Source organism: Egretta garzetta, unplaced genomic scaffold, assembly GCF_000687185.1.
Source record: "Egretta garzetta isolate BGI_Z169 unplaced genomic scaffold, ASM68718v1 scaffold321, whole genome shotgun sequence".
NCBI classification, from domain to species: domain Eukaryota; kingdom Metazoa; phylum Chordata; class Aves; order Pelecaniformes; family Ardeidae; genus Egretta; species Egretta garzetta.
The window spans coordinates 847480-862871 of NW_009258756.1; the positions used below are offsets into that span (position 1 = coordinate 847480).

General features: G+C 47.8%; 2 protein-coding genes across 2 annotated transcripts in view; both read left to right on the forward strand.

The window, feature by feature from the left end:
• LOC104135568 (cystine/glutamate transporter) overlaps window positions 1-4995 on the forward strand; it is a 20415-nt gene extending 15420 nt beyond the window's left edge. Inside the window, exons 12-13 of the mRNA XM_009649234.2 lie at window positions 2607-2781; window positions 3732-4995. Of these exons, the coding sequence (XP_009647529.1) occupies window positions 2607-2781; window positions 3732-3796 (240 nt within the window). The 3' untranslated portion in view covers window positions 3797-4995. The remainder of the gene's footprint in view (window positions 1-2606; window positions 2782-3731) is intronic.
• Window positions 4996-10317: 5322 nt separating this feature from the next.
• The window catches only part of LOC118451702 (protein mono-ADP-ribosyltransferase PARP12-like), a 6682-nt gene continuing 1607 nt past the window's right edge, over window positions 10318-15392 (forward strand). Inside the window, exons 1-5 of the mRNA XM_035888961.1 lie at window positions 10318-10377; window positions 11110-11230; window positions 12284-12374; window positions 13606-13681; window positions 14755-14885. Coding sequence (XP_035744854.1) covers window positions 10318-10377; window positions 11110-11230; window positions 12284-12374; window positions 13606-13681; window positions 14755-14885 — 479 coding nt within the window. The remainder of the gene's footprint in view (window positions 10378-11109; window positions 11231-12283; window positions 12375-13605; window positions 13682-14754; window positions 14886-15392) is intronic.

Sequence of the window (15392 nt, forward strand, 5' to 3'; positions counted from 1 at the left end):
GTGTAGGGAGCCTGCAAGGAGGGACCCTTGCCTGGATGTTATTTCAGTGGTAGGTAAGTCTCAGCTCAAGCTGAGAAGGAGCAAGGCGTCAGGCTTGGGGGAAAAGAGCATGGCTGGAGGGACCCTGGGAGCAAACCTGACTTAAGGGGACCCATCCCCTGGCATAAAAATACTGTGTGGTGTAAAGAAGCTTGTGTGTGAGTATTGCTGCTGCTGGCACTGAGGGTGTGCGTGCGTACCACGGAGTGTTTTGTTCAGCAGTCAGCTAACAGGAGCTAATGGCCAATGCAGTGTGTGGCCCCGTAGAGAAGGACCTGCCCTCCTGCCCCAGGGCTCTGTGAGCCCCCAGCCGTGCACAACCTTCCTTCGTGGGCTGCCCATTGTACCAAAAGCCCAGGTGGCCGGTGGGGTTTGAGGAGCTGCCTGATACATGCAGCATCCAGACTTCTCCTGTGCTGGTTTCCAGCTAGTGCTGCTGGTGCACCCGTTGTTTTCCTGGTTGCTGGTGCGACAAGTTTGCAGGAGAGAGTAAAATCTATTGCGCAGGCATCGCCCTGTGCAGGTACCTGCAAAGCTCTGGCACATTCGGACTGGTGACCATAAGCAGTGAGAGGCATTAAAAATGGGCAAAGGGAAGGGGGAAGCAAGGGGATTCCATTCCCCCTCCTCAATAGGAAGTTGGAGGATGCCTTGTCCTCTCGTGCCTTTCCCTAGCCTCCAGCTGGGCCCCTCCAGTGGCCCTTCTCACGCTGCAGGGTGCTGTGATCCCGGTCATGGGGAGCAGTCGGTCCCCTCGTGTCCCAGCTGGAGTTGGGGCTGGAGCATTTTTCTTGCCCTTGGGTCACCTTTCCCACTGCCGGATAACGTGCAAGGCGGCGTTTGGCCGTGGCGGTGCTCAAAGGGTGCATAGTTTGTTCCTGTCTCCAGTGGCGCCTGCAAGGTGTTACCAGTCAGCTCCCGGGGAGCAGAGGAAACCCCCGAGTCCACAGGCACCAGGCAGCCGATCAACAAGAAGATCAGGGGACAGAAACTCTTCGCATGGCTCCCAGGGCTCCTCCCTGAGCCACACGAGGCCCTGATGCGGTTTGGGGTAATTTCTTTTTCGGTCTTTGCCGGAGACAGCGCGTTTAGCAGAGACCTTGAACCTTCCCAGTTTGTTGGCTATCTGCACTCGCATACTCACCCAGAACTAGATTTTAAATAAGTTTTGTCTTTTTTAAACCACTCTTCTCAGGGAAAGTTTATTAGTGGATAACATTGGCGATGTTTTCAGCTGCTGAGATTTTGCCCCATTTTGGTTTTTACAGAGATTTAGGCTTTTAACAGTTCCTAGAGGCAGACTAAAGGAGGGAAGGGAACGCTGGGGTGTTGTTCAGTTTGGTTGACTTTTTTTTTCTCCCCTCTCCCCGGTTTTTACAACCTCTTCAAACCCGAAGCCCCGTTACCTGCAGCGGGAAGGGCTGCGCGCCGGAGGCACGGGCATGTGCTGCGCTCTAGCGGCCGGAGGGGTGCTCGCTGCCACTTGCTCAGGGAGAACAAATCGTGACATAACCCGTGATGGTGCTGGTACTTCTCCTCCACTGTAGTATTTGGAGTTAAAAATGGTGGGAAAACACCGGTAAGAGGAGGAAGCAGTCCCCTCGCAGATCTCCCAAGCAGATGTGCGGTGTGAGTGCGCGCATGTAGGAGAAGCTGGCAGGGGATGCTCTGGCTGGAAAGACGGCAGGAGCACATAAGGTTGGTGGCTGGATGGCTGCCATCGCTAGAGCAACCCATCTCCTCCAGCTTGGCACAGTCAGCATTCAAAATAGGATCTCTGTTACCGGCAAAGAGATCGTCGCCCTAGGTGAGACTAGTAGCTCCTTCATTCCATCAGCTATGGCGAGGAGTAACTTGGCTGAGGTTGAATCCAAAGACTAAGGGAATGTTTCACAGTTTTATTATTTATTGCAATCTTCCAATTTACTCTCCAAACAACCCAGATGAATTGGCTGACCCAACAGGGTAAGGCCAAAGTGCTGACTGCTTCTTTGGTCTTTCATCAGGGTGTCATCGAAACTCACATTCTCGATGCAGGTGCTATGGAGATAGGGAGGCTGGTTTATCCTGTTTTGGCCACTGTAAGTTTCAGGCAAGCTGGAGGCAGGTCAAAATGAGTCATGAGCATTATAACCAAAAAACAGGTTGTTTCAAAGCACTGCTTCTACTCTTGGCTTCAGATTTTCTGCCAGTGGTTGCCACAGGTGGCAAGTAGGTACGTGTGCATGTGCAAGCACAAGTGCAAGACGTTGAGAGAGAGGTGGGGTATACGCGACTTCTCCCCCTGCTTGGCTTGCAGTTGCGAGTGAGATGAGGCTTATTTTAGGGAAGAGGTATGTACCTCACAGGGCACGCTGGGCCCCGAGGCTGGTACAAGTCAATTTTAATTCTACGCATCCTATTTGTTCACAACCAATTGTACAGAAACAGTGTGCGGGACAGATACATGATTTTTCTCACCTTCTTTAAGATGAAGAAGCGAATACAGTGTGTGATGGCATGTACGGAGGCTGATCTGCTGCAGCCATCAGTTTTGCCTGAGAATCGTCTGTGCTCTTTTTCTGCAGGTTCCCCTGTTTGTTCCTGTCTCTTTTACCGTCATCTGCCTCTTCACTGTAGCCATGTCTTTCTACTCAGACCCTGTGAACATTAGCATTGGATGCACCATGGTTTTGAGTGGTTTTCCAGTTTACTACCTCATAATCCATAGGCAAATGTCAAGTCGTTGCCGTAGCCCATTTTGTAAGTATGTGTTTGCATTTCAGTATTGTGGACCTACACACACTCCAGTATTGTGGACCTACACACACTCGGGGTGGGGATGTTGATTTGTTCCCAGGGCTTATCTCTAACGCAAATTGCTTCATGACCCACAGACCTCATGAAACTTAAATCATGACCCCTGCCACCCCTTCAGTGGCTTTCCCAAGACGCAGCCTCCGCAGCCGAAGGGACGAGGGGTAGGCTGTGCTGCGGGTGGTGGGCAGCCAGGCATGGGCTGTGCCCGCCTGGCTTGTGAATTTACTAATAAGCCAGCCTGAGACTTTGTTTTAGAAAAGACAGGGCTGAGGTCTACCAACCGGGGGAACCAAGAGGGTCGCTTTTACTATCCAGCCCTGGTTTCTACTAAACTTTATCATATCTTTTTGGGATCGCCACCTCACAGTCAAATTTGGTTGACACTGAGCAACAAGATCAAAAGTTAGGACGGAGAGACTGACTGGCAGACACTGTAAACCTGTGCACCAGCGTACTTGCTGAAAGGCCAGGGAGAAGACTGGTAGGAGAAGATGGTGCCACCTGCAGGCTATCTGTTTGGTGAGGAGGCCAGGATGGTTTGGAGCACAGATGTGGGTGTGTAAATGAAATACACCTACACCCCATGCCATGTCTAGAACAGATTTCCTTTGGGAGTAATTCTGGTGTCACAACGATTTACTCAGAAACAAGAGCCCAGTTTTGAGTTCAATTTATAATTTCAGTTATGGAATCTTGTTTTCTTCTGACTGGATGCTGGGCTGAGGTGTATCAGTAACCAGTGACTAGAAGAAAACATCCAGCAAGAAAGGAAACAGATACAGTGATCTGCTAACATGAAGTGCTCCAGCCATCAGTGCTGATGCTCTGATTTTCAGCTGTATCTCAAGATTTCCTCCGGACTAAACTTTCTTCCTTTTTTACCCCCCTTTCAGATTATCTTACACACAAACTACAGTTACTGCTGGAAGTAGTCCAACAAGAAATCAAGACTTACTGAGAAAACCATCAGAACTTATACGGGAAGATAAAATCTACTCACACTGTTTCTGATACCTTTGATCTTACCAAAAGCAGGCCATGCTTTTAATCACTGCAAATGAGGATGAGCCTGAGCCAAAACCCTGCTGCAAGTGTTCCTGCTTGCCGATCGGGATCGGGATGAGCGTGTCACATCTGTTTCTGCCCTTTTCTTCTTTAGCAGAACAGTCTAGTTTTCTGAAATGAGCTTGCTTTGCCTGCACAGTGTCTTCGAAACCAAGATCCTAATTTTGCAGCCTAGCCCAGTCCTCGGTAAAATTTTGTGTGAGTGTGTGTGTGTGTATACACACTATTTTTTTAATTTCCTGTCTTGGCAAATAGAGAACGAGAGCACATTGCAGAACTTAGTCCAATACATGGAAGCCAAACGCAGGTTTCAAACTGAAGCCTTGCAGTAGCCCTGCTGTGGGACAAGCATTATGAGGGGAAATGGGTGGGGAGAGCAAATTAGAAATAAGGTAGATGAATTGGACAGGAGGAGGTGGGGGATAAAACTTCATTCACCAGAAAGTGCAGTTTCAGGTTAATGAGAAGATATTTGAAAACCTGACATAAGGTCAGAATGTTTTGCTGTGATTGTTGTATAAGCACAGTAAGTTTATTTTGCTTTGACATACTGTTTCAATTTTTAATTTTATTTTTCTACAATGACATTTCAAAATGTACAAACAAAAAATCAGCTAAGTATCCACAAGAATATGACAAAATAGATCCTGATTCCTCCCCCAACTCCCCAGCCCCCCTCTTCACCTGGTAGTGCTAGTGAAGCTGAAAATTCAGATTTTGGCCAAACTCCAGTGAAGTACAATTTTTCCTTTAGTTAGACAAAATGACTGATGAGACTTGGGCAGATTCTTTAATAAGTGCATCTTTTGGTGCTGTAAGAAGACATGAAAGACTTCATGTCAGAGCTTTAACTTTAAATCTGCGGCCAAATGACTTGCTGAATCGATACATAAATGCTCATTTGAACTATTGACATAAGAAAGGTTTCCGTTATTGGATTACTTTGGTTTACATTATTAACGTGGCAATGGTATGTCCAGATAAAACAGCAATTAGCTATTTCCAATCACTTAACTGTTAATCTTTTCCTAAAAGATGGGGAGTAGGGTGCTGAGACTCCTCTAATGACTGCTAGGAAAAGGAAGAGCAGAACATGAAATATTTTCAGTCTTTTGCATCAAGTGTTAGTATTTAGAGTGAAACCAAAATAGCCTTTTCAAAACCAATGTAATCTACCCAAACATGTAAAATTCACCATCAGGATTTGGAAATAAAGAAGTGTGGGGGTTTTTTCCAAAGCAATTGAGAATTACTATTCTTATTATGACCGCTTTCTGTTCCTGTACTAATTTAAGCTGGGTGAGCAGCAGTGTGGTTGCAGGGCTCGTTTCCCCCCTCCCCTTCCCACAGTTTAATTTACAAGCTGCTGGATGTTGTCCAACAGGAAATCCAGTCTTACCAGGAAAACCATCACAACCTACAAGAGAAGAGGTACCTGCTTTAAATGATAGTGTGGTTTCAGGTGAGATCTGGAAATGCTTCCAGACTCCCAGACATGGGTCAGTCCCCCCTCATGTCGAGCTTTGCTGAAGCTGAACCTCCCAGCACATCTGCCTGCAGCACCTGCGGCCGGGCCTGGCATGGGTGGCTGTGGGAACCAACCTGCAGAAGACCTTGCAGACCCAGGTGAGTCCCATCACCCCAACATAGCCTGAGTCCACCCCCTTAGGTACCGATTTGGGGGATTTTCCACATCTTGAGGTCGAAGTATGAGGCGCTGCCAGCCTGGTCCCGTGCTGCAGGACCCCGTGAGGGCAGTGTGCCCACGCCGTAGTGTCAGTGATCACGCATCAAACCTTGGAATGGTCTGAAATTGCAATGGAGCTGCTGTGTGTCTGCAGATAGACACACAGAAAAGGTGAAACATCGCTTTTTTTTATGCATTTCCTCTGAAGAGGAAAAGGGAACAAGAATTGAAATTCCTGGGGAAGAAATTCCCGGAAGTAATCCTTCCTGCTGGACCATGGTTTCTTTATACATGATAAATCATTTGATCTACGCAGGGAGACCAAACCTGGGTGCCTCTGCTGACTGTGCAGGAATATGGTCTTGCAGGGCTGTCTATAGGATGTCTGCTCCAAGACCTGCCAGATACTGGAAATGCAGCCACGGTTACACTGACAGTGAAAAATCAGAGGTTCAGCGGCTCCACGGATGACATTGCAATTAAAAGTGATAAAAATAAAAAAAATATGATGTCCAGAAGGTATCGATTTACAGTGAGCTCAAGTTTCCAGTTTTTGGCGAGTAGTTTGTCTTTAAAGAGGATGGTACGCTCCCAGCAAAGCTACACAAATATTTTCTACCAAGACGGAATGTTTTTCCTAGAGCTGGTATCTAGCTCTATCTGAAGCTCTTGGCTTCAATTCAGAAGAGTATTTTACTAGAAAATTCACATATGCAAAAATGAACCCTTGGGACCTGATCCTATAAATCTCATCAGTTGAAGGGAAGCATAAAGGCTGTGTGACTGTGGAGATGAGAGCCAGATACTATATGGGAGGTCAAAATCCAGTCAGGAAAGGCCAGACAGGGAAGAAACAAAGTTCAACTTCATAATCACGTTGTGGTGTTTCGTTTTGGTTTGGTTTTTAATACTATGTCTATAAAATGCACTCAGAGTGCAGCCTTTCCAAAAACTAAATCAGAGATTTATGTGTTTCAGCCACTACTGATCTGGTCTGAGTAGAACATTGGGAAATAAAAATGTTCTGGCCAATTCAACAGAACGGAATTTGTGTAACCAAAAAAAAAAAAGGAAAAGAAAAAACTTTGCACCCAAACAACTTTGTGTAGTTAGCGCTACTTGACCTGTCGTTAAGCTTTATGCTTCAGAGCTCTGTTTGAGAAACGCTGTCAGACCAAAAGGCTGGAGGTCAGACTGGAAAGCTCCTAACCCTTCTCTGATTTCTGCGGGGAAAGACAGAGCGGAGGCTCAGACTTCCAGGTAAAGGAACAGAAATCCCTCTGGATAGCAGAGAGCTCTGCGTGGGCTGACTGAGCCTGCCCCGCAGGGCTCTGCCCTTGCTTTGCACCGGTTGGGGTTGCTCCGTGCAGCGCTGTGTACTGCAACCACTCCCCACCCCCCCCAAACAGTGCCATAACCAACGCGGAGAGCATGTTGAGAGATGCACCCACTTTCTGCATTGAGGTTTGGGGTTCGCTTTGCCAGGCCACTCCAGCTTTTGGCTTTCAAAAAGAACGATGGTCAGCAGAAGCTGGTCCCCGCAGGAACCTTGAAAGGAGAAGGTCCTGAATATCCCCAGCCACTGGGAGGATGGGAGGAATTGGGGCAAGGTAAGTACTGGTGCGCAACAACAGGAGCCGAGCAACAGGGATAAACTATGCTGGTTCGTGGGGATGTTGATTTTACTGATGCATCTGCCAAAAACATCAGCTGTGCCTGGCCGCTCTGCTCACGCCTGGCAGATGCGCGTGCGTATGGCGCAATAACCAGGAGGAAACGTTTCCTCGGCTCCGTTTCCTAAGTGGCTGGTGGAAAGACATCCATGACGTCCCACGGAGAGAGGCTCCGGGAGAGGCAGCAAGGTACGGGCATGCAGTTGGGAGTTTGCGAGGAGCTCTCACAGGCCAGCCCTATTTTATTTCTGAAGGTCTTATCGCACCCAGGGGACCTTTCCCATGCAGAGCAAGGGTTCAGAGGGCTCGTCCGACTGGCGTGGCTGATGCCCTTAGCTCCCGGGGGTGGTGGCCAGGCGGCCCGACAGCAGGACTGTGAGTAGGGGAGACAGGGAGGAGGCGTGCGCCAGGCTCCGACACCTTTCCCGGGGTGCCGCTGAGCTGGGAGGGAGGGCAGGGAGGCAGACGGAGGAAGTTAGGGATTTCATGGTCTGTCGGTTCGGTTTTAAAGTTTGCTGAAAGGATAACTGCTTGCAGTTAGTCATACCGTAAGCTGCCTTTATATCTTCATTAATTCACCCTTTCTTCCACATGGGGAGGAAGTGTGTAAGAGAAAAAGTGACATGAGGTTGCTTTTTATGTATAAAATTTCCTCTGTATAAAGCTATTCCTGTGAAGATATGAAAAGCAAATTCACAGAGTATCTTTCAGCTGCACAAGACCAGACAGCGAAAGGTGAAGGACACTACCTGTTTTGCCAGTGAAATATTTCTGTCTGCTTTATTAAGTGTTTCACCTCTGTTTCTTTCTACTTGGGGTTAGGTGGGGAGCGGAAAATCCCTGCAAGGAGCAGAAACGCTGTCAAGTGAAAGTGAAAGTAGGGCACAAGCTGATGGGGTTAGGGCAGACTGGGAGCCCTGGGTCTCAGCGGGGGACCTGGCAGGGGTTACCTGTGGAGTGGGAAGAGAGGGAACAGGGATGGGGGAAGCCATGGAGAAAAGCTGCCTGGAAACATCATCCCACCCCACTCCCCTGCTTTCCTCTCCTTTTCCCCTCCGCCTCCTCAAATCCCACACTCCGTATCCACAAACATCAAATTCCTCTGCCACTGCGGCAGCAGCCACAGCAGCACACCGCTGTGCGGAGAGGAGAGAAGGAGCAGCCACATCCAAAAAAAACCTCCCGGGAGCACTGGATCTCAGGAATCTCCTGCACTGGGATTTCAGAGAAAACAAATTGGGAGCACTTTTCTAGGAACAGGCCTGGCTGGTGTCACTGCGTACAAAAGCAACCCTGGTCTGAAGACAGCAGCGGAACAAGCTAAGGCTGCGAGGGAGACTCGGGTCCTTCCTCGCTCTTTGTTCTGGCAGTCCAGGGGCTGCCAAGCCTTAGTTCATAGACCTTTGTACCGTAACCGGCTCTCTAAGGGAGCTCTTCCTTGTAACGATTTCCTCTGATTAGCCTGCTCCGAATACACGTGATCCCTGCCAAAGCATGAAGGGCGTCGGAGCCAGCTAAATGATCATTTCCAGGCTCTGTTTGAATAACGTGTTCAAATTCTTTCGAGCAGCTCTGAGTCGCTCAGCCACAGACCCTTGCAAACTCCGTGGCAGGCGGGTGGGCAGGTCTCCACTGCGTGTATGCGCTCCACGATGGGTTATGTTGTAGGAGCAGCAAAGTGATGAGATCCATAGAAAAATGTTGTCTGGGTCCAAAACTGGGACATTCAAGGGAGGCTGAAGCACAGCAGCAAGGAAAGTAAAATCCTCTGACTTTGAATTATCAGTAGCTACCCATTTCAGGTTCTTCTCTTTGTAGGTGCTGTGTCTCTGGGGTAAAGCACAGAGCAGAGACTTTGCTGGTAAGTGATTTCCCCCCCAAACCCAAGGAATTTGGCCTTGGCTGGCTGCCAGACACCCACCCAGCTGCTCTCTCACTCCCCCTCCACAACAGGACAGAGGAGAAAATAAGGTGGGAAAGTTCACAGGTTGAGATGAAGATAGGGAGATCACTTACCAATTACTTTCATGGGCAAACCAGACTTGACTTGGGGCAAATCAATTTATTGCCAATTAAAATAGATTTGGATGGTGAGAAACAAAAACAAAAATTAGAACAACACCTTCCCCCCACCCCCCTTCTTCCATGGGCTGCAACGTGGATATCTGCTTGCCCATGGTCCTCCACAGGTTGCAGGTGGCCGATCTGCTTCACCATGGTCTTCTCTATGGGCTGCAGGGAAATCTCTGCCCCAGTGCCTGGAGCACCTCCTCCCCTCCTTCTTCACTGACCCGGGTGTCTGCAGGGCTGTTCTCTCTCACATTTTTCATCATTTCTCACTGCTGGGAAGCTCTCTCAAAAGTGCCACCAGCTTGGCTGATGGGGTCTGCTGTGTCCTGCAGTGGATCGGTTGAGCTGGCTGTGTCTGGCATGGGGCACCCCTGGTGTCTCCTCACAGAGGCCACCCCTGCAGCCCATTGCTGCTAGGGCCTGGACACCTGCACCCGGTATAGTACCCATGAGTGGCAGCTTTGCTTTCCTGAACACTACAGGAGGGGTGATGCTAACAGTGCCTTCCAAAGGCATTCTGGCTTCTGCAGCTGATCACACACTGCCTAGAAGCCAAATCTTACCCCTGTTAGCCAGGTGGCACCACTGGCCTTCATGTAACGGATTTATTGGGTCAAGCTGTGTTTTCTTCCAATGTGTATTTTAGAAATATATATTTCAGAGAAAAGCAGTGACCCGGGTCCAAGCCACAGAGGTCAGGGTCATTTCTGTGATGCTTACCATGCTCTGCAAATGTACAAACATCAGTTCCTTGGTTCTGGGTCAAACCTGCACTTCCCAGCTGGAGGATTCTCCTTTTCTGAGTAGTGATTAGACTTCTGACCAGACCAGGGGTACCATGTAGCTTGACAGCTTTGGAAAAGACCCATACTTTAATCTGGATTTCTCTTCTGATGTTAGGGCCGAGGAAGCAGCGAGGCATTGGTCAGTTGGTCAGTTCTTCTGCACCTGCAGTGTCTTCTGACTCATCCATCTGCTCCTGAAATGGCGTATGCTTGGTATTGGCTCGATGATTCTGGGCAGTGGATTGAGTATGGGGAAGAGGTGAGATCCATCTGCTGTTGATGCCAAAAGCTCTTGTTAAGCCATCTTTGGAGAGTTATTTAGGGCACATTGTTCTTCAGCCAGTGCGCTTCACACGTGCCACTGGCGCCCTTGCAGTGCTGCCCTGGTGGATTTGTCTTATTAATTGTCCCTCAAATCAGTACTTCTACTCTGTGAAAGCTTTCAAAGGACTATCTACCTGTGAAAGCGACTGCTTTTTCCAGAGATGATGGATGCCTTTTGGCTGAAGCTGACCACACAGGCTGAAGGCTGCTTTGCTGCTGTTGTGACAAGCCACTGTTCTCTGTGGGGTACCCCTCCATTCCTGAAGAACAAAATGTTTGAAGCCTTAGAGACTTAGTTCAAAATGGCATCCTATGATGGGGGCCCGTGGGGAAATACTGGTATTTCCCCACAGTGTTGCCTAAACCAAAAGACTGGTTTCTAACAGGTATAACAGGCCTCAAGTTGCCCCAGGGGAGGTTTAGATTGGACATTAGGAAAAATTTCTTCACAGAAAGGGTTGTCAAGCACTGGAACGGGCTGCCCAGGGAAGTGGTCGAGTCCCCATCCCTGGAGGTATTTAAAAGATGGGTAGACGAGGGGGACATGGGCTTAGTGGTGGGATGGCAGTGCTAGGTTAATGGTTGGACTTGATGATCTTAAAGATCTTTTCCAACCTAAATGATTTGATGATTCTATAAATCAATAATTTCCTTGTTCTTTCTATAGCATCCAGATCACTGCTCTGCCACGGTAACATCTGCAGATCTGGAGAAGAAATTTCTAGCTGACCGCAAAGGCATTGTGTCATTCAGGGCTGGTTCTCAGAAGTATGAGTTAAACTTTGAAGGTGAAGTATCTCCCTGTTTTAAGTTCATTACACAGCGTAGCTGAGTCTAAGGTAGAGAATTCTTCATACAGAGCTGTCACCCTGTGTCTGGGTTTCTTAGAAAGGGTCTTTTTCCTCCTCTAAGTTTTCTCCAAGCAGAACTTGAGCAGTATGTACATTTCCCTGCAGTTTTGAGATGCCCCACTCGAGCTTCTAAACGTGTGTATCTATAGTCAAAAAAGCATCTCTGACAATATTGTATATTCAGAAGAAGAGCTAAAAGAAACACTTTAAGGCATCTGGCTTATGCATTTGGGTTTAATCAACTGAAGAGGAGAAATGAGAAAAGAAAAAAAAAAAGCACTGAAAAGTCAAATGGTGAAGTGAGCCCATGGTAGGCATCTTGCAAGCTACTTATGGGGAGAGAAAGCACACAGCTCAAGCAAAGGAAAATTTAGGGCTGGTTGCACAGAGAGAGAATGGGAAAATGAGAAATGCTTTTCTGTTTCTAATTTATTTGCACATCTTAAAATTCCTGTTAGCTTTCCAAACTTGAAATCTTTTTCCTGGCATGAATAAAGAGAGTGGTGTTTAAGGGAGGAAACAATGGATAATTAGCCATGTCACACAGCATGCGCCCCACGATATTGTTACAGGACCGAGAAGAGAGGGCAGGCTTCCCTCTCAGCACCACGTAACAATCCCGCGCTGCCAGGAAAGCCAGATTTATGGCCTCCATCGCACTGAAAGCTCTTCCCTGCTGTAGGCCTGACACCAGATGTGGTTTTCTCTGGCCGACAGCCTGGATGCGAATGCATGTGCAGGTGCAGTTGTTGGTTGGTTGCCTTTGGGCTTCACAACCTGTGCTAGCAGGTGGTTGGCCTTGCTGATCTACAAGCAGAAGTGGCACGAGTGGGAATGGTTTTGAAGTATGGAGTGGGGTGGATGTGGTAGAGAGAGCACCACATTGCGGTACTCAGGGCTACATCCTCTTTTACTTTTTCTAAACACATAAGAGTGCATCCCTGGACAATAAATTATGTAATTATTGAGTCATCGTGTTTTTCTTTCAAGACATGGTCCAAACAAATTTGATCTATGAAACTCAAAGAAAAGTTGCCCGGCTGCCAAAATTTCTGTCCTCTCAAGGTGGACAAGACAGAAGGTAATATACATTCATTATTTAATAACGTCTCTAGATGACAGCACCTTTCTGCTAAGAAGTTCCTCCTACCTGTCTAGAGTTCAATTTTAGATTTCTTAAATTCATTTTTAGATACCTTTTGCTGATTGGTTTAATAGCAAATTTTGCGGTGACAGTATTTGTAAATTATGCAACGCTTCTGTGAAGTGTGCTGGAGGGATGTTTGGGGGCAGTCTCAGGAAGCTGTGAGAGAGCCCTAGAGTAGATTTGTTCTCTCTGAGAGAGCAAGAATACATAGGGCTGACGCAACTGTGCCAGGAATTTTTATTCCTCGATTTATCCCCCAACAATACTTAATGAGCTGTGCACGGAGTAGGAGCAAGGGACTGCCAGTCCCGAGAACTGTGGAGCAGATAGATGCCATCCCCTGGAAAGCTGAAGAGAAAATAAAACACAGAAGCAGATTCATCTACATGAAGTGAACTGGATGCACTTTTTAGGGATACCCTCTGTCGTGGCTTTTTTAAAGGAAGTTCAGAATTCGAGCATGTCTGCCATAAAAGTTAGTTGTGCTACTGCTTTATTTTAAAAAGAGCCACCTTTGCTTCAGAACCTCACCAGCAGGAGGTGCCTTTGAAGCCAAGGGTTCAGTTTAAGGGCTGGTTCAACCAAGGGTGCGTTGGTTCAAAAAGAAAAACTGTAGCTCCTGAACGGATGCTAATGTTCCTGTTGCCCGGGTTGAAACACACGTGCCAGGAGAACGTTAGTGCTGGAAGTTGTTAAGCACTGATGGGTGCAGCAGTGTCCTCAGGGCACAACTGTCCACCCACAGCCTCCTGACAGACTTGGTCCTGGGGACAGGTAGAGGCAGGCCACCTACCTGGACAGCAATTTAGAGATGAGTAGCCTCGTGGTGGGGAGAGGGCTCCTGCTCCAGTTTCCTAGAGGTTCAAGCAGCACGCGTGGAGGGCAAGCTGGGAGCAGTTGTATAAACCACCCGTCTAGGAGCATGTTGCTTCTCATTTGAAGCTCTCCTACCAGGGTCTTGACCTGCCAAGAGGTGCATTGTTACCACTAGGATGCGTGTGGAAATTTAAACTGGAGAAAGGTATAATGGTTATGTGGAAAGTAAAAGAAAAAGAGAAATCCAGGGATACCTGAATGCTGCTGTAGAGACAGCGTCTAGATCCTCGGGAAGGGGGATTTGGTTGGGAGTATCGTAGACTGACCTGCTCCTTTTTCTTTTCTGCAGCCAAAATATGACTCTATCACATTTTGTCTGTCCTCCACAATGGGACCAATCTGCGCTGCCTGATATCGGGTTCAAGGTAGGTCTTTCCACCTCTCCAATGAGTAGGGCGAACTGTGTCCTATGCTGATTTTTTCTGAGAACGTGACACAAGGCACTTGAGATGTTCCCAGCTTTTAAACATGTCTTATAAAATAAGCAACTATGAGGTGGAACAAGACTGACAGTTTCACATTCAGCATAGACCTGTGTCTCCTGGGAGGCTCTCTGAGATGCCCTACATAGACCACGCAGGATAAGAAAAGCCCTTTTGGCCGTTACTGGTCTGACCTGTCCCTTGCGCTCTCCCAAGGCACCAGATCCTCTGATAAACTGGATGAATTACATCTCAAGGGGATGTTGTAGTGTTGCCTCCATTGATTTGAGGGAAAATGTTTGCTGCGGTAAAACTAGGGCTTAGCCCTGTAGGGAAGGAGCTAGGAGGAGCTAGGGTGTCAAATTAAGGTGAAACTGATATTCACTTTTCTCCAGCCTGAGTACTGCTGTGCATTTCATCTTTAGGTTACTCTGAAGTAAAAATAATCTAGATGTGGAGGTGTGTCCACCGGAAGAAGCTCGTGTGGGATTGCATTCATTTCTCTGTCAGTGCCTGCGCTTCCAGCACGGGGAACGGGGGTGAAGGTGGGGAGAGAGTGGTTGACTGGAGAGACAGGAGAATCATAGAATCATAGGATCATTTGGTTGGAAAAGACCTTTAAGATCATCAAGTCCAACCATTCCTGTCCACTACTAAACCAGGCCACTGAGCAGCTTGTCCACCTGTCTTTTAAATGCCTTCAGGGATGGGCACTCGACCACATCCCTGGGTAGCCCATTCCAGTGCCTGGTAACCCTTTCAATGAAGATTTTGTTCGTAATATCCAATCTAAACCTCCCCTGCTGCAACTTGAGGCCATTTCCTCTTGTCCTATTGCTTCTTACCTGGGAGAAGAGACCGACCCCCACCTCGCTACAGCCTCCTTTCAGGTAGAAGCTTGTGATTTTAATGCCAGGGCTTTTCCTCTGATGTGAGGAGGTTGATGAGTCCTTTGAAAGGACTGGGAGTTGTTACTATCAGTAATAACTTGGTTTTGGTGTTTTAAAAATTTTCAGTTGGTACAGCTCAGTTACTCTTCCCATGAATATGGAAAAATTAAGAGACTGTTTGAGAAGACGATGAAAGATTACTGCATCCACCAGCTACAGAGGATCCAGAACCCAACACTTTGGCAAGTTTTTCAGTGGTTTGTATCTATTTTATTTAATTATCCTGATGGTAGCAGGAGACTGGTGTTTCCTGATCTGTTGTCCTCTGTACTCTGCATTAGGAGCTGTCAAATCCAGCAGCCCAGCAGAGGTGAGACTGCCACGTATCTGTGTGCCCGGGTCCAGCTGGTAGCAAGGTTCAGCACGTGTTCCCGGTAGGCGCACACACACAAAACATATGAATATGCACATAGCTGGCCACAAAAACCAAGAACGGACAGCACAGCACTCATGCAATCATAAACAGCGCCAAAGGCCTCATCTTGTTCCCTTCCAATGGCTGATGGGGATGAAAGCCAGATGGCCAGACAAGCCCACTGACCAGACAGTTGCCAGTTTATACATGACCAGCTCTTTTTACCCTCTTATCCATCTATTTTTGCATGTTTGTTCCTCCTCAGACCATCTTGATCCTTCCCTTCTCCCACCTCTAGTTCCTCTGTTAAACATCCATTATAAGTCTCGTGCAATCCCCGAATGCTCTT